At 32.4% G+C, this 19774-nt stretch overlaps 1 protein-coding gene and 2 long non-coding RNA genes across 3 annotated transcripts; 1 reads left to right on the top strand and 2 right to left on the bottom strand.

The window, feature by feature from the left end:
* Nucleotides 1–3109: 3109 nt before the first annotated feature.
* Nucleotides 3110–4165, top strand: LOC113693356 (uncharacterized). Its single transcript, XR_011815539.1, has 4 exons — nt 3110–3270; nt 3375–3457; nt 3545–3587; nt 3847–4165. It is a non-coding gene; the product is annotated as an uncharacterized lncRNA (long non-coding RNA).
* A 3464-nt stretch (nt 4166–7629) lies between these two features.
* LOC140008136 (uncharacterized) lies at nt 7630–14598 on the bottom strand. Its single transcript, XR_011815538.1, has 5 exons — nt 14189–14598; nt 13119–13218; nt 11482–11550; nt 8652–8702; nt 7630–7835 (listed from the first exon to the last, which is right to left on the bottom strand). It is a non-coding gene; the product is annotated as an uncharacterized lncRNA (long non-coding RNA).
* A 1834-nt stretch (nt 14599–16432) lies between these two features.
* LOC113691408 (6,7,8-trihydroxycoumarin synthase-like) lies at nt 16433–18630 on the bottom strand. The gene is made up of 2 exons (XM_027209536.2): nt 17731–18630; nt 16433–17156 (listed from the first exon to the last, which is right to left on the bottom strand). The coding sequence occupies exons 1-2, from the start codon at nt 18628–18630 to the stop codon at nt 16545–16547; spliced, it is 1512 nt and encodes a 503-aa protein (XP_027065337.2). The 3' UTR covers nt 16433–16544.
* Nucleotides 18631–19774: the final 1144 nt, after the last annotated feature.

Genomic DNA, 19774 nt, shown 5'->3' with positions numbered 1-19774 from the left:
CATTTATATTATGTATTATATATAATATAATACATTTATACATTTATATTAATATACATAATATTAATTTTACATTTATACATAATATTAATACATGCATACATTTATATTAATTATATTAATACATGTATACATTTATATTAATTATATTAATACATTTCAACATAATATTAAAACATATTTATAATATATTAATTTATACATTTATATAATATTCATTTATAATTTATACATTTTTAATAACATACACTTATACATTTAAATATACATTTATATTATGTATTATATATAATATAATACATTTATACATTTATATTAATATACATAATATTAATTTTACATTTATACATAATATTAATGCACATATACATTTATATTAATTATATAAATACATTTCTACATAATAATAATATATATTTATAATATATTAATTTATACATTTATAATAATATACACTTATAATTTATAATATATTTATAATATTCATTTATAATTTATACATTTATAATAATATACACTTATACATTTATAAATATATTTATATTATGTATTATAAGAATATAATACATTTATATATTTTTATATAAATATATTTATTTATAAATGTATTATAAATGCATAAATGTATATTTATATAAAAATTATAATTTATACATTTATACATTTATATAATATTCATTTATAATTTATAATTTATAATAATATACATTTATACATTTGTAAATATAAATGTATTATAAATGAATAAATGTATATTTATATAAAAATTATAATATTCTAAAAATACTCAAAAATATGTTTCAAAAATACCTCTAAAAATAATCCAAAAAAATTTACAGTAAAAGTTTTTCATATAGTTTTTGAAAAACAACCCCAAAAACAACTAATCCAAACGGACTTGTTTTTCAGATTCGAAATGCTACAGTGGTGTTTTTGAAAAACAATCCAAAAAACAGCTAATCCAAACGGAGCCAATAGTCCCTTGACCACTAGACTGTATATATCCCATTCAATTACTGGTGATGTAATCATGTAATACCGTCCATTCTTCACAGAGCTTGTACATTGTAAGTTTGATAATTTTATGAAACTCATGGGTCAATACAAGTTGATTTGTCAAGGTACAAACCTGCCAAAACTAAATTGAAAATCAATACTCGAGATCGAAAATGAAGAAAGTATAAGTTGAAAACAATCAAAATGTTCATAAATATTGAAGGGCATATGAGCAAATTCACCCTATTCCTGTAAAGAAAGTCGCAAAAAAAAAAAAAAAAAACCTTCACCTTATCTCTATGGTTTTGTCTAACGTCCTCAATTCGAAGGCCAATTTGATATGTTTTAGATACATTGTTTAAGCAAAATGTGATGCAAAACCTTTGACTTACGATAGGCGAAGTCATGGAAGATGCAATTGTTGGGGTTACAAAACCAAGCAATTCCAACTTGCATTAAGTCAGTGCTGTACAAATTATTTCCAATCAAACTATTGTATAAAAATCCAAGGAGTATGCGGTTGGGATTCTTAATAATAAATAGTTAAGTAGTACAAGTTCAAAATTAGGGTTAATCACCAACATTCAAGGAGGTGGTTAGACCATGATCATGGGACAATTGATTTTAAAAAGTACACTAGTCAACCCTTGAAATGAAACACTTCTTACTTTGCAATTGATTATTCTTCTTACTTATTACATAACTAGAATTTTGTCCGTACCTTAGCACGGTCTTTTTTTTATTTATTGTGAATTTATACAAATATGAATAATTTAAATGCAAAAATTAACAACAATCCTACGTGTTCACTCATATTAACTTTAAAAACTTAATGTATTCTAAATGTTCAATTATTTACTAATTTTTAAAAATTTGTTTACGTACTTTCATTGTAATATAATAGTATACATCAAATAATGTACCCCATATTAAGAACTTGGTGGACATTCTTTTTTTAAATATTTTTTAGATAATTAAAATTTTGTATTTTACAAGATAATAACAATAAGGGAAAAGATGATGAATAATTTGAATATTAATCAACGATATGGTGGTGAAAGGAAGTAATTTATGAGATATGTAAATTTTCAAAATTGTGATTTAGAAAAGATTTACTATAGTTCTATGTAATAATTTGATAAAAGCAAGTACTATTATGATAAAATCAGTTGTTTTTTAAAGTTATTTTAAAATTAGAGATAATTTTTAAATATATAATACAATCCAAATAGGATTCAATATAGGTAAAATCCAAGTGACCTATAACCCATTAATTCTGTTCAATTAAGCATGCCACGTAGGAGTGAGAAACAACTCTGATTAAAATAACTGCCCTCATATATATATATATATATATATATATATATATATTTTATATTTATATTGGTTTTAGTATAGAAGGCTTGGTATTCCCGGATGACGATTGTATCAAGTTGTTGGCTTGTTTGCCAAACTTTCTAAAGCAGCAACTATGTTTGCAAACCGACATATTCTCATTCAACTTTTTCGACTGAACATTTCTCAGAAAAACTGAACTAACATTTCCTTTAAACCATTGGCCAAAACTCTTTTAATTCCATAATAATAAAATGATGATTTATAAAATACTGATTTGAGAAGAATAATCAATTGCCGAGAATGATATATTATTGTTGGATGGCATTCATTTTGAGGGTTGACTTGTGAATTTTAAAACCACATAACGTGATCGTGATCTGACCACTGCTCACTGTGACTAGGAAGTAAATGGAGTAAATTCCCAAAAAGTGTGACTTTTTAAACTAACTTCCCAAAGGGCGGTGATTTTTTAGTATCTTCCCAAAGGATGAAAAACGCATCCAGGAAATGCGTTTTTATAAATAAAATCGCAATTGTCAAATGCGTTATTTTAATTTTCATCAATTTATTTTAATATAAAAAAATTGGTTAAATAACGCATTATTAGAATGCCTTATTTTAAAAAGTCTCATAGGATGAATGCGTTTTTTGTCCTTAAAACCCATTTCTGAAATGCGTTTATTAATAAAAAAACGCATTTGCTAAATGAGTTGTTTATCATATCTAAGAAGCCTGTTCTACTCCCCGGTACTTCATAAGGGGTCTAAAAACTAATTTCCCCTCAATCCCTCTCTTTTTCTACCCTAACTTCTTCAGGCGGCAAACAAAATGCACCACCCATTCAATTTTTTCTTACATCTTATCCCACATTCGCAGCCAACGTAAGAGCAAGGGTGGTGATTGGGAGACTGCTGAGCTAATTAGGCATATTATCAGGTAATACTTAAAATCCCAAATTTAGGGTTTATGTAATGGATGCATTTAATTATTTTAAAGAGCAAAAAGCAAACCTGAGATGATTCTTTGGGGTTTATTGACAGAGGAAGATACCCTACAAGGGGCGAGAGTATTAGACAAAGAGATTCTGGAATTTTCTCAAATTCTACAGATCATCTACTCTCAGGTTTCTTTCTTTCTTTCTTTTTCCCTCTCAAGTAAGTGCTGAAATTTTTTTTTCCCTCAAACTTAAAGTAAGTTTATTTTTTTGCAGATTCAAAGGATAAATTGTTGCCAGAGTATTCATTCTCTTCAAAGTGAGTGCTGAATTTCTTTTTCTTTTTTTTTTTCATACACTATTTTTGGTTGAAATATAAATGGCTTCCGTGTGTTTATGACATTTCTTCTACTAGTATACTTTTATATGTTGAGCTTCCAAGGTTGGAATTTTTGCTTCTGTTGTATTTAGAAGTTACCTACATTTACAAGATATGACTGGTTTTAAAATATACTTTTTATTTATAGTATTTTTCAACATTCGAGATGAATTGACTGTAGTTTACATTGCATTTGAAGGCTTGTTAGCATATGTTTTAATGGATCTTCAACATCCATTGAAACTTGCTTTATATTGGGATGGTCATATCCAATATTATCCTGATTTGGGATTTATAGGCCCAATTGGCAAGATAGTTACAATCAACCACAGGATAAGATTTGGAGACTTACTAAGTAATATACACTCATATATTGGAGTGGATACAATAACTATAGATTTGAAGCTCATCTGCAAATATCCTGATCATGGACCGTGGGGTTTCAAATTTTGCCCATTACTAATAATGAACGAAGAGGGAATGGATTTGATATTTTCTTTAGCAGCTGAGTACCCAAATACTATGGTTCATCTATACATTGTACGAGAATCAGTTGTCAATTGTCAGGAGGGCAATAACATCTTCACCAGTAAGGAAATGGCTCCATATGTAAATTTGCTGACACAAGATGTTGAATCTCCGATATTACCTGCACCTACAACTTCATGCACTCAAAATCAGAGGATTGGTTGCCGATTTGTGAGGACTTGTTAGGATTTCGACCTAAAACAGATGATATTAAGGGAGGGAAACTATTATTGGGTTGTTTAGATGCTCCCTTAGCTGTCAGACTTCCTAGTGATGCATCAGATGATGATATTAGATGTCATGCTAGGATGCGTATTTTACAGCTTATTGGTGGTCACCTGTTTTCAGATAAATCTGGCAACATGGTCAGCTTAATGTATTTGTCATTTCTAAGAGATTTTACTGTTACTCGAACATATAGTTGGGGGAGTGCAGTTCTTGCTTTTTTATATCGTGGACTATGTAGAGCTACTCTTTGTACCTCACAAGAGATTGCTGGACCATTGGTTCTTTTACAGGTATTTTCACTAAAACTCTTTGAATTTTTTTTTTGGTTTCTAACAATTATGACCTATTTTTGTTAAATATCCTAATTTTTGTTTTAGCTTTGGACATGGGAACGATTTCCTACCTTATGTCCAGATAGGCCAGTGCCTAAAATGGAGTTGCCAGCTGAGAGTCCTTATGGTGCAAGGTTAGTTTGTATTTGCCTATTAGTGTTAGGATATATTAGGTATATAATTTAGATACATGACCGTAACAATGACGGTGTATTGTTGATTATTCTGTAGGTGGAATGTCGATTTTAACCTTTCTAGAGTAGCAATGCATGTATTAGTTGTATATCGAGATCAACTAGATAGCTTGAGAGATGATCATGTAAGTATTTATTTCATGCATATTTCATGTATCATGGTAAATTGCAAGTTACAACCAAATTTTTTTAGTTTATTTTGTAATTTTCCATTTTGTTATTCATAGTTTGTATGGCAACCATATCCTCAACACATTTTAGAGACATTGCCTCAGTGTTGTTTGGCTAGTTCTGAATTGTAGCGTAGTCGAACTGCACTTATTTGTTGGGATATAGTAGAGCTACACCTACCAGATAGGTGTATGCGACAATTTGGATTTGTTCAGCATATTCCGGCACCATGTGACACGGATTGGAGTTTGCATCAAGTGGATCGTCGAGGTAGACGAAATACAGATTGGACCCTTAAACACTACCGCCACATCCAAATGTGGATGGATCGAGCTTCAAGTATACAAGAAGGTGAACTCGAGGAGGTTCCTGGTGAGGCTAGCTTAGAGTATATGACTTGGTATAAGCAGCGTACAAGATTGCTTATTGGCAACCCATCATTGAGACCACTATTACCAGCTGGTTATCAGGGTATTGCACCAGCTAATGAGATGATGGTAACCATTATTTAGATATTTTTAATTGACTACTTTGTTTAAAGTTTTGTATTGGCAGCATTAGAATTTATTTTGATAACATTTCAGGTAGATACATTGCATCGTGTCTATTATAGATCACTTGAAGCATTACCACATGATGAGGCCATCTCTGTTCCTGCTCTCACTGATATTCGGGATATGTGCCAATCAACTATGCGTGCCATTGGATGTGAGATGAGATTGAAACTCCTACCATTGAATCCAATAATGCCGCTCTCAATGGATGAAGAGTTGCAACATGTAGTTCCACGGGCACGTGTTCGAAGAGCCACACAAGAAGGTTCACAAAGAATCCATAGAGGGGGACGAAGGCGAAAACACGTCCAAACTGATCAAAACAGTGTACAAAATCAGATTTTAAGTCAGGATGAGTTTGTAGGAGATCATATGTTGAATCAAGAGACTAGAGACGTGGGAAATGAGGAAACAGCTAATGAGTTCAATCAGACATGTGATCGGACTTCTGAAATCAATCTCGAGCAAGGTCAAGGGGATGAACATACAGAAGCTGATACAACACATGCACAAGCTGGTGAACATGATCTGATGCATGTGCAAAGTGATAAGCATGATCAGACACATCTGGAGTTTGATTTGCAACATCAAACACAAGAACATGTTGATCGAAATAAGCGTGACACTTGTAAAGGTCGTGGTAAAAATCAGCATCTACCCTTGCGGCCACCATCTAAAAGAGTCAGAAGGCAAAAGTTGTGTTACTCTGGAGGCATTCTCAAATGATTTATTGTACTTGTCTTGTTATAAGAATTCTTATTGTATAAGAGAATTTGGATTGAAAACCAAGTAAATTTAGTATATGAAATTAGATGTGATATTATATCATCTTATGACATATTTGAATATGCAAGTGTTTGCTTAACAGGTGATATAAATTAAGCACTGCCCTCCCTTAGAAGGAAATTGGAGCTCATTGCTAACAAAAGATTGTGAAAATTTGCCTTTATACCCTAATTATTTGGAGAAACCTAATGGCCAAATTTTGCAAAAGAAACTTGTTTCTTGTCAACAAATTAAGTAACTGATTAAACTAATTAAATTACCTACGAGTGTTACTTTCGCGCAATTAATTTACGTTAAATATAAAACCTACAAGTTTTTCATAAAGAACTGGTATGTTATGGGCAATTTAATTTTGTTTTAACTTTCAAATATTTAATTTATGTTAAATACAAAACATACTAGTTTTCCTTTCATAAAAATATTAGTATAACACTTTTTAAATTTTACTTACAAACATTTATATATTTAACATAAATTATATGATTCAGAGTAAAATGCCTGCCCCCATAGCTAGTACTTTATTCAACTAATAGAAGAAACCCATAAAGAGTTGGTAAAAAGTGGGTAATTTCTTTTTTTTACTTTCACGTATTTAATTTATATTAAATACAAAACCTACTAGTTTTCCTTTCGTAATAATATTATTATAATACTTTTTGAATTTTACTACCAACATTTGAGATACAAAATTAGTGTATACATATGTAAAATCCAAAGTTCAAAACCTTTAAGCCTTTTGCAAACCTGAAATGAAATCTCTACCAACTAAATTAATAACAACTATGAAATAACAATTTTTTTGGATCTTGACTTGCATTAGTGAGCTAAATTAATAATAACTTCGATAAAATAATAAGATAATATTTAAAACAAAAACCTTACATAATCGAAGTCCAGAATGAAGAAATGAAAAAAAGTGGTACATATTGTAAACAAAAAACGCATTCATCTAATGCGTTTTATTATAAAACTAGGAGGATAACACCGCACGATGTGCGGTGTAATTTTCAATCGTGCCCATAAATGCCCAATTATTCAAATTTAGATATTAAATATGAAAAGTTACATAAAAGTGCATTCGTAGTGAAAATAAGCTATGCTTTTGTAGTTTTATTAAATAGTGAAAATAAGCTACAGTTTTAACTTTTTGTAGTTTTGGAATTTTTTTTGCATAAAAGGAACTTTAAAATAATATGCAATCATATTGAGATACAAAACGAGAATAAAATCCCCAAACAGTCATCTAGCTGCAACTAAAAATGGTGGGGCATAACATCATAATAAAAGATACCCTGTTGTTAGCATCCTATACATTAGCTAAACAATCTACCATCTGATTTGCTTCACTGCTTATATGCTTTGATCAAGACTTGCTGCCAAAATACGATAAGATACCTACAATCAGATATAACCATAGCACATTGTAAATAGCAGTATCATATTGGTTTAAAAGATTAAAAATATTAATAGCATCAACTTCCAATTCCGGTTTGTAGCAATAATGATCTATAGTTATCCTTAGTCCTCCTCTCAATCCGAAAAGTTCAGCTAGAAGATTGGAAGTTATTCCTAATCTTTTACTGATCCGATGGTCCAAAATCCATATCAATTCCTTATAACTCCAGCAACTCCAAGAATGCCTTTTGAAACCCTACCAATGATAAGTTTTCAAAAGCCATCCTTAGGACGAGTCTCTATACAATCATAACCTCGTATATTTCCCTAGTTATGGTCTGCTTGGGTTCTAAAAAGGAGTAATCAAAGGTATTCAAAAGAGGAGAGGATTGAGGTTTGCCAACATAAAAAGATTAGATTTGTTTTGATGATTCAATAAGGACCAGCTAGTGAAAGAAATCACAATGCCCCAAAGAACTCGAAAAAAGGTGAAGGGTTTTCTGCTAGGTATGTTTTTTTTCATTCATTCCTCACAGCTTAAATGATGATCAATACCAATCTCCCAAGATAAGCGTCCATGTAATAAAATCAATAAACAGAATAACTTTTCAATTTAACTTGAGAAGAAATCATACAACCGAAGCAAATCTCATGAGGAATAGAAAAAAACACCATTTGGATCCATAACTGAAGCTCATTTCTCAGCACATCTTTATCAATAATGCAATCAAGATAGGCTAAATTAGGTGAGAGACTGTTTATAGAAAACGACAATATGGTTTATAGTATAAATGGTAGAACACAAATAAATATTACCAGCTTTAACTACTTGTTAGAGATGTCAACTTCAAGTCTTCATATTCCTTCCTGTAACAACAACCAATAATATACTTAGAAAACTAACACCAAAAGAACAAAAAAAGGGGAAAAAATTGAATGTGTCGAAGCAGTGATTGTATTCTCAAACTCTAGGAAGAAGTATGTGTCATTTATCTCAAAGTAGAGGCAACTCATACTGGAACATCTGGATGTGTCATATTTACTACAGATTATCCATCCTGTTAAAACAAATCAGTGAGTTTTACCAAATCTTCTTCAAAAGTAATATGCCCTTTCGTAAAGTTCTTTCCTGTATAAAAATTTCAAGACAAATTGAAGGTCTATAACACATTCACCTCTTTGAACCTATCAATTGGACCACCATCTTCATGTTTTTTTGCAAAATTTCCTATGTAAGCTTTCTTCAATTAAGTTCATTTTTACAAAGTAAAATAAATTTGTTGTAAGGTTCAGTTTTCCAGGCTTTATCTTACTGAGATGTTACAAATCTAAGAGAACACCATGTTTTGCAAATATAGATTTAAGTCAACTAAAACTGAATTTTCTAACAAGAATTTCTAAGCTACTAAACATCGTAGTCTATGATTAAAGAGGCAAAACTACAGTTATGCAGCAAGTTAATTCTTTTTTTGGTGAATGAATAGAACATTTAAGGAAAAATGTCACTTTTCATCCCTAAATTTTGAGTTATGAATACATTTCATCCTCAAATTTTCTGGTATAACGCATTTAGTATCTAAACTATCAATTTTTGACCAATTCATCCTCAAATGGGAAACTAATTAATTTGAATGGAAATTGAGCACCTGATGCGCATGAGCCTGTTGAGTGAAAAATCTTGCACGACTTAAAATCAACAAAATAGAATAGCTATTTTCACTCTCCCAACTCCAATTTCCATTCAAATTGATTAATTTCCATTCATGTAGTTAAGCCAATACCTTAAAATTCAATCACCACAAAAAATTGCACAAGAAACTAATATCTTAAAGACCACTACGAACTAAAAGATGGCAACAACTATGGCAGCTTTTTTCCTTCATGATTAATATATCAACCTAATAAAATTCCCCACAAATTAGAGACCAAAACAAAGTAAACATTGAATTTGCTAGATCCATAAAACTAATTACCACTTCCATACACAATATAGTAAGGTCATGAAAATAACACCATTCAAACAAACAAAAATTTACACTAAAATTAACTATCCAAAATATCAACATTTCGATTTCTACCTAATGAAAACAACCTCTGATCAGATGTTTTTGCACATGTGAGAAGTGCCATTTTGTTAACACAGTTCCGCAAAATATGTATACTACCGTTCCCAACCAAAAACTGCCCACTTACATTTGACCTAATGTGACCCAATAGCATAAATAGCAGCCAAATTTTTACAAAGACAGATATGGCAACTCACAATTAAATCTTAAAAGACAAATTTAGTACCTCTATCTTATCATTTTCTAGGCCATTATCAGATTTTATAAGGCTGACAGCCATGAGAAATAAAAACCCAAAAAAGAGACTAAATAAGAAAAAGTTTAGCAAATTCACCAAATTTCACATACAATACATAATTAAAGCTTTCTAAATCTGGAATTGAGTTTCTTAATCTGAGAAGTGACCATGAAAAAAAAGTAAAGCCTGAGTTTAGTCCGATTTACCAGTCCAATATCATCATTCCTGACGATAGAGTGCTTCATTATGCGGTTGCGGATATCAGAGCACTCATAACAGAATGGAATAGAGTAGCTCACATAAAGGCCAATCGCAACTTATGTACTGCACTTGGAATTGATTTTTCTATCTTCCAACCAAATAGTGTTTGCTTATTAGTGTATTTCAGGTAATCTATTATTGTGGGTATTCCCTTTGATGCTGATCAATCGAAAGGAATCTCATTAGAAAAAAGGGATAATAAGTATAGATATGTATATGACCTTGAGAGGTGAATCATGCACCACTCCAAAAAAAAAAAAGTATAAAAACCATCCCTTGATTGTATATCTCAATTCCTCATTTCGTAACCAGGAAAAATGGATATGTAGAAACCAAAAAAAAGGGTTCCGCTATATACAGTTTATAGACAGCACCAAACCAGTAACTTTGAGTGAGGAATTTCTAGGAGATCACGAGAGAGTGAAGCAGAAAGACAAAAAGAGAAAGTGGAGTTACACAGTACCCATACTACATGGCCAAATCTAGTTAATATTTTCTTTTCTTGACTGTAGCAAACTGAGAAAAATTCTCAAGGGAAAAAATTTTCAGAACATAACATGAACTTTATAAATACCAGATCTCTGAGAAACAGAACAACAGACCTGGAAAAGTAAAAATCAGCGTGAAAGATAAAATTGACTCCAAAATTCCGACTGCTATCAGCCAAGACTCGAAAAAATAATTAGGTAGTACTTCCAAAAAAAAAAGTATTGGCTGATTATAATTAGCCAAGGAAAAAACCACCAAAAAAGGCCAAAATCCTAAACTTCCAATTAGCAAGTACCTATTGTTTATGCTCGATTTCCCCCCTCCCCTCCCAAAAAAAAGATAGAGATAGGCTAATGCATTTCAAGCATTAGCAGTCATGCATTAGAAAAGCAATAAGTTAACCACAGTATGTGACATTAAATGTTGACAAATTCACCTGCTAAACACTCTAATTCCCATCCTACTTAGTAAAATAGAATAAAACATCACCAGAATGAGAAAAGCATCAATTGTGACTGCAAAACTATGTACAAGTAGATGGCAAGTAATAAAAACTTTAAGAATTGTATACAACCATCCATAAACCACTCACAATTTGAAGAAATAGAAGCTCATTTAAGTATCTTGTTCAAATCCACAAGAAATTTTTAGCACCATCAACCTGCAAATTACATACAAACAAACTCAGATTTGGATGGAGTCAACCATAATTAATGCAAACTAAGTACTACATTTCATCGTGAACTAAACTTAATAGAAAAATAATTACTACTATCACCTTTTTGGACGAAAACGCTATGCATTATTATCATTTTCATATCCAAATAAATACGTTTATCAAACATCCACCTCAATGTAATATAACTCCTTTTCCCTTTACCCAACCCCTATAGCATTATGTAACTCGCTTTTTACATTATCATCAAGTATATTAAAACAGGTCATTAATTGAAGTCATCTCACTTAAGGAATCAACACTTACATTACAGTTCCCTACCCATGTTAAACTTGGCATCAGACCCCATCAATTTACATAAATGATTATTCTAAGCAATTATTTCATGTTACCAGATACAGGGCATGAATGTACACACGTAACAAAACAAAAAATTGCATTTTTCATGTACAAATGTGAATATGGCATTTTTCCCAAGGACAAATACTCAACCTTACCATAATTTAGTGGAAAACTCGTTTTATTCTTGCCTAAAATGTAATAAAAAAACCTTTGGCAGGTGTTGTAGGTAGGTTATGTAGTATATTGCTGGCATAATAAAGCTCTGATAGCTTAACAAAATTGTAAACCCGCTAATAAGTATTCATTAGCTAAAATAAGTCTCACTTTGAAAATACTCCAGAATATTAATGTTTTTGCATAAATATACCTTGGCTCTGCATTTTCCAGTAATTATTGCAATAGTAAAATGATAAGAAATGTCTTACAAAGATCTTCTCATCTTATTTAAATAAAAAAAGAAAGGCAATCTGTTCCAATACAAATCTAGATTTGCTCACAATGAACGAGAACCAATTTAACCAATTTATCATGGCATCGACATAAAAAACATATACGATCCAGAATAATCAGTTCAAGAGAATTAACCAACTAATTAAAAACATTGCCTGCAATTCATCAATTTCTTATAATAGAAATAAAAAATTCACCATAATTGCATTCACAAAATAGTCACACCAAAGACAACCTCAAGAAAATATGTGATACCGCATATTAAAGAACAGTATATGGTAGAATTTGTTGATTCACATACCAATTCAAGTTCAATGGCAAATTAGAACATCCAAAATTGTTCAAATTCAAAGCAAATAACAACTTGGGATCCATTTATCTCTAATGGCAGCTTGCTCAACAAAATCCGCTAGCAAGGAGGCAAAGACCTATTCTTTCAATTATATTGCAATGACAAATGCAAGAAAATTCAAAATGATTTAGTAATTTATTCAAGAAGGACACAAAAATGGAAAAGCAAGACCCATAACTCAGTATCACAGTGTGCCAACAACCAACTACAAAATTCTTAAATTGGCATATACTCGTATCTAGAACCGCAGGCACAAGAAAATTTAAATGCACAATCAGATCCTAACTTGAATATGAATATTGACATGACGATGAAAACAATATCCACGTCCTAGTAGCTCGGTTAGTTTTTTTTTTTTAAAGAAGGTAACAATACGATCATTCCTTTCTTAAAACTTCAAATCCATTACCTTAATGAATCCAATCTCCTTAGCATTACTGCAGAAGTATTGTCTGCAGCACATCAGGCCATACTTACAGATAATATCATGGGATTTTTCACACACACGGCTGTCAAAACAAACCAACGTATAACCATAAGCAACAAGTCAAATCATCAAATAGTTCAATCAAAAAAAGCCTCCAGGTATTTAAAAAGGAAAAAGCACCAAACCACCAGGAGGAGAAAATATCCATGTGGTCAGGTACAATTCTTAAAATGGCATAGTGAATAATACCGTTATCACTAAAAAATACTACTCACAACAGCTTACTAAACTCCCAAAAATTATCAAGCCATCAACGACACAAGACTTTTTTAGCATGAAAATCACATTGGTCCATCATTAGGATCAATTTAACACCAATTTAACTTGAAAAAAAGATTATATACCAAATGATTTAGTATACAAGGCAGTACACCATAAACCTACAATTTCTTGAAATCCAATCAAGGACTCCAACATCACTGATACAAACACCAGATTGTACTGGTAGAAAACCACAATAAATGGGACTAAGAATGATCAAATGTACGAAAACTCCCACAAAAATCAGTTTAGTTTCATGGAATTAGATTTCACGGAGGATTTTGAATATTTGAAATCCAGGTTAATCCAAATAAATTGTTTGGTAAAAAATTTAATTGTAGGGGAGAACTTTTGAAATGCAAAACAACTTGAAAAATCCTTCTTAGAAATACTTCCGTAAGGTACTTTCTCCAAAACCACCAGGCGGGCCAGCAATTTTAAAGACTCATTTGCTTTCCACATACTCCAAAACTGAACAAGAAATATATAGAAGTGGTGAACCAAACTACCCACAAAATAAACCCCACATGACAAACATTTAGACAGAAATCCATAAAGGTAAAACGAGATGCAGAGCAAGTGCTTTATTTCAGGAACACTGATTTACTTTTTCTATTTTCTTCCTTAAACTGAGAGGGTTCGAGAGGCATGGGAAACAATGTTAAAGAATACAATTTTTTAAGAAAATAACCTTATAGAATCTACCTTCAAAATGGAAAAACAAAACTTACAAAATCGCATGAAGATGGTGGAGGAAATTTCCAAATTATGTACCTGCAACATCACAACGTCAATTTTTTTTTCCAGAGTAAACTGCAATTTTGTATTGATTTAACTTCATTCCTCAGTGTACCCAACCAACAAAAAAAAAAGCCCAATTTCTTGATAGTGAAAAAAAAAACTTGCTTTTATTTTCAGAAAAATAACGATGCCATCGAAGGGGGAAAATGATCAAGGTTCAGGCTCAGATGTATCATCTTAGGTCAGGCAAAAAGAAAGTGACACCGCCATGGCTGCAACGCCGGTTGCAATGTGATGGATCATCTTCTCTTCCTCCCCATCATATATGCCATCCGGGTTGCCCAGCCAAGATACGGGTCAGATTTGGCTCAATGCACTGACCCATTTGCTCTGAAAGGTAAAGAATCACCACAGCTTTCAGACAAGCAGGCTTCTCGAGAAGATGAGCAGAATCAATAGTAGTAGTAGTAATGCTGCTATTTATGAAAGGTCTGGTTCAAAAACTTTAAGGTGGGTTTCTGTGATTAATCATAAGCAGAAACTGCATCTGAAGGGCTATTGGTTTCTGATGGTCGATGATGAAAAAAGAAATCATAGGCTAAAAATCAGAGAGGTTGAAGAAATCCCAGTCTCTCTGACAGCCTCATTCTTCAGAGAGCCGAAATCTTAAGGCACCGTTTGGATCGAAGCAAAAGGAAAGGAAAGGACTCCTAGAGTTCCCATCTCCCTCTCAACTTGATCCTCAAGTCGACAGCACTGGCTTTGATCCTCAACTTGATCAACATCACAACATCATAAAAGGGAAAAATTAGACAATTAATCTGGTAAATAATAGAAGGGGGAAAAATGGCTAATAAAGATGCTTTGGAAAAAAGAATTAAGAAGAGTTTTTGAAGCAAAAATATTCCAGCCAACTTTTTGATTCTGTTGTCATCTATCAGAAAAAAATTGAAGAGAGAAAATGCTTCCGAAATTGAAGAGAGAGAAAAAGTGCAGCTTTCTTTGTGAGGATGAGGGAAAAAAAGAAGAGAAAGGAAGTGTTGGAGAGAGGGAGTCGGATGGTTAATGAAATGAGTGGAGAAAAGGAACCGCTACCATCACTGAAAAGTTGGGAGCAGGTAACCTTCTCCCATCCATCACATCTGCATTTGATTGTTTGAAAAAGAAGAGGAAAAAAAACCACACACACACAGACGGACGAACACACTCCAACCAATTACTATTGGACACATCAGCAAAACAACCATCCCTTTTGAGCCATGGCATTCGCTCTTTTATACATATGTTAATAATGCATTTCCAAAATGCGTTGTATGGTGAGATCAAAAAACGCATTCTAATAATGCGTTATTTGACCAATTTTTTCATATTAAAATAAATTGATGAAAAATAAAATAACGCATTTGACAATTGCATTTTTATTTATAAAAACGCATTCCCTGGATGCGTTTTTCATCCTTTGAGAAGATACTAAAAAAACACCACCCTTTGGGAAGTTAGTTTAAAAAGTCACACTTTTTGGGAATTTACTCGAAGTAAATGATTTTCGCATTGAAGTATGAACCCACCGCTCACATGTCCTGACCTATTTATCATCAAGAATCCCAACGCGCCCATGCATGGTCCTTGAGTTTGAAAAATACATTTTCTTTGCAAATAATTTCTGCATTCTTTACGTAATGCTTATCAGAAATGATTCCGGATCACATTGTTTGGTTTCCTAAACTGTTCCTACGTCCCAATAGTTGAGGATCTAACTGCATTCAAGCATCTTCCATGACTTCATTTACGAAAAAAGTCAAAGATTTCAAGCACAGTTTGCTTAAATTAAAAGATTTGTTTCAACATATTAAATTTACGTTCGTACTTGCTGCCTCAGTTAGACTTAACACTAGAAATAAATTAATATGTGAAGGTTTATTTCAATGATTTGCCATACAAGTAAGTACTCCGTTCTATTGTTAATGTATTTGTTTCTTCCATAGTTGCATCATAATTCGCAGGTAACACCCCATTTTGTAGAGTATATATGCTCCAGTGCTCGACTTCAGCAGATCGATAATGAGTGCGAAGTTCAATTCTGCTAACATTTGATGTGAGACCCCCACAGCAATCATTCCATTAAACCAAAGTGACTAGTTATTATAGCAAATGCTGGAAGGATGATTTTCCAAAGCAATCTTAGGTTAATGGAAAAGTGACGTTATCTATACAAACTTCCCTCTAAGCTTCGTCGGCTTACGGGTTTGAGCTTCCAATACAAACGTATGAAACTCTTTCATTCCAAATGGCCGTACATTGTATATGAACTACACATTCTGATCCCATTTGACATGTTTTTTCTTACTACGAAGACACACGTTTCTTTGCCACAAGTCGCAGGGCATTTTTCTTAAGCATAGCAAGACCCGGTAAAACATCAGTATCAATGTCCTCTTTCTTCACTCCAGAAGGCAATCCCCAATTGAATGAGTTCAAAAGATTAGCAAGTGCAAGCTCCACAGCTGCTATTCCCAGGGAGTATCCCGGGCAGCCTCTTCTGCCTGCCCCAAACGGGATCAATTGAAAGTGTTTCCCTGTTGCATCTATAGTACTATTCAAGAATCTCTCAGGCAAGAACTCGTGTGGATTCCAATACTCAGGATCTCTTCCAATTGCCCAAGCGTTCACGTAAACGGTAGTCTTGGGCTGGATCTCATACCCGTCTAGGATGCAACTTTCCATTGTGTATCTTGGGACTAAAAGAGGAGCAACTGGGTACAATCTCATAGTCTCCTTGATGATTGCTTTGAGATAGGGAAGCTTTTGAATATCATCTTCATCTATCATTTTTTTCTCTCCAAGCACCTCTTGGATTTCGTTTTGAGCTTTTTCCAGTGCCGTAGGGTTCTTGATAAGTGCTGTCATTGCCCAGATTACTGTGCCTGCTGAAGTTTCTGACCCGGCAAAAAATACGTTCTGCAGTTGTTTATTGAAAAACAAAAAAGATAATCATCAATGAATTTCCTAAGCCTAAAACTTTTCATGTGTTTGGGTTGAAGATCATTTAGAAATTTTTTTCAGACAGTAAAATGTAAAATTTTTGGAATGTGATGTATGAGCAATAAAGAGGTGGATAAACATTATGTTTAGGAAATATTACAAATTCTTTTTTTCTAAAAAAGGGCTGATTCCAATGCTTCTTGTTCATCAAGACCAATTGTATCCAATTGAAATAAATCAACATTTGTGTAAGACAAAATTATGACTCTCATCCTATCCAATTCTGGTGGAGACCCAAAACACAACCTCTCTATCAGAATTTGAACTTGGAGTTGGTATGTAATAGTGCCAATTAACTTAAGGATGTAAATAGAAAAACAAATAAATAACGCTGTGTTTGGCTTTGTGTCAGAATTAAATTGTATAGTATTCATATTAAGCAGCATTATTTTTCATAAGATATGATTGCAATTTCAAGTAGAAAAGAACTAACAGAACCTGTATATCACACTCTGTACTGGAATAGTATGTTAAAGAGTTAGTTTATTACCATAAGCGTGGCCTTGATGTGGTTCACAGTCAGATCAAACGTAGTTGATCTGTCCTTCTGTAATTGAATCAAGAGATCAATAATGTCTCCATCCATTGACGTTGGCCTATTTGGATCCAGGTGCTCATCAATGAGTTCTTGGTAGAACAAATCAAGCTTGTTGAAAACTTTCTCCAGTCGAGATAGCATCCCAGTGTATTTATCCAACCAACCAATTGTAGGAAAATAATCAGAGAAATAGAATGCAACAAACATTGCCTGAGCTTCTTGCAAGAGAAAGTGGAATCTTTTTCTTTCTTGGCCTTCCTCGTCATACCTTTTTCCAAATCCAATTTGGCAAATCATTGTACTTGTGAGAGACAATAAAGTGTGAGTCAAGTCAGTTACTTGTGATGAAGCAGATTCCCGGGATATCTTTTGAATCATTCGGTAGACCTCATCTTCGCGTATAGGACGAAATGATTGAACTCTCTTGGAGCTCAAGAGATGAAGAACACAAATCTTTCTCAATTCTCTCCATTGCTCATTGTACTGAGCGAACGCGATGTCCAGGCCATTGTAGGACAATTTTCGCTGGCCAAGCATAGGTGGTCGGCTACAGAAAATTAAGTCGTGATTTTTCATAACCTCTTCTGCCATTCTTGCTGAAGAAACCACAAGTACTGGCAAGGATCCGAGCTTGAGGGACATGAGAGGGCCATACTTTCTGGAAAGCTCCCCGAGATAGCTATGTGGGGCTGAGGGATCAAACTGATGCATGTTTCCAATGATTGGAATGCCAGGAGGACCAGGGAGAGGAGGATGAGATTTTGTTGATGATTTCCTGCTGTTTTTCTGAAGAAGAATCAGGAAAATTATGGGAAGAGCTGAAAGTAAAGCAATGATCAATACTATCTCCATCACTTCAGGAGGAAGATTTTCTTGAGGTGGCTGGAAAATGGCCATAGAAGTTGGTTTTAAATAGTCTTTGTTGAGCTTCAAGTTGCTTGATTTTTTTAAGGGAAAATCGTTCAAAACGTCCCTCACATTTTACAAGATGTTTTTTTTTCGTCTCTCACTTTTAAAAGTATAATTTTACATCTCTTATAAATTCATATTGACCAAATTTGGTTCCTACCTAAGTTTTTGACTAGTTTTTTGCCGGAATCCACTACGTGACTTGCATGTGATCATTTTTTAAGGGCAAAATTGTCAAATCAAATTTTTATATAATTTGATTCATAGTCCCTCACAGTTCACAAAATGAATTTTTTCATCCCTAACATTTTACAAAATGAATTGTTTCGTTCCTCACATTTCAAAAAATGAATTTTTTCATCCCTCACATTTTTCAAAATGAATTTTTTATCCCTCATTGATCATGTGTGTGAATAGCTTTTTTTCTATAAACCCACGTATATGTTTATTTGATTTTACCTGAACAATACGAATAGCATGTAATTTATCTCTATTAGATTTCATCTAAACATGCTAATCATAGTTAGACACATGCTATTCAATAGATATATATAGGGGTTTTAAGCTAATAATTTTGTTTGAAACCCATGTATATATTTATATGATTTCACCATTTGAATCTATTCAATATTTGTGACCTTTTTCTTTTGGTAATAATTTTTTTATTGAGTTGTATAATAAGGTCATCTAATTAATGGGTGCTAACTTGAATTCTATAATCATAACAAATTTCAGTTTAAATTTGAATTTCTACTCGACATTTTTAAGACCAATAGTTGAATTACTTATCTTGTGATTGTCTTAAAATTTGAAAGTGTCAATCACTTATTTCTTTTTGTCATACTTTTCTTTTGTTTATTTTTTCTGTCCAAATTTAATTCGATAGAAACACTCGATAATATTTATGATTAAATGTTTTCTTTATTTTCAAATTTTGAGTAAAAGAAAATCAATATAAGTGAAAAACTAACAATTTTTTTAAACCCATATATATATATATATATATATATATATATCTATTTGATTTCACTTGAACAGTACGAATAGTATCTAATATATCTCTATTTGATTTCACATGCTATTCGTA

Source organism: Coffea arabica, chromosome 6c, assembly GCF_036785885.1.
Source record: "Coffea arabica cultivar ET-39 chromosome 6c, Coffea Arabica ET-39 HiFi, whole genome shotgun sequence".
Lineage (NCBI taxonomy): Eukaryota > Viridiplantae > Streptophyta > Magnoliopsida > Gentianales > Rubiaceae > Coffea > Coffea arabica.
Note: the sequence above shows the minus strand (reverse complement) of the source record. Positions and strands in the feature narration are given on the sequence as shown.

Bases quoted from the DNA above. Each gene is read 5' to 3' on its own strand.
- LOC113691408 (XM_027209536.2), bottom strand. From the start codon at position 18,630: ATGGAGATAGTATTGATCATTGCTTTACTTTCAGCTCTTCCCATAATT. The intron at 17,157-17,730 runs GTAATAAACTAA...AAACAACTGCAG, and splicing joins ACATCAAGGCCACGCTTATG to AACGTATTTTTTGCCGGGTC.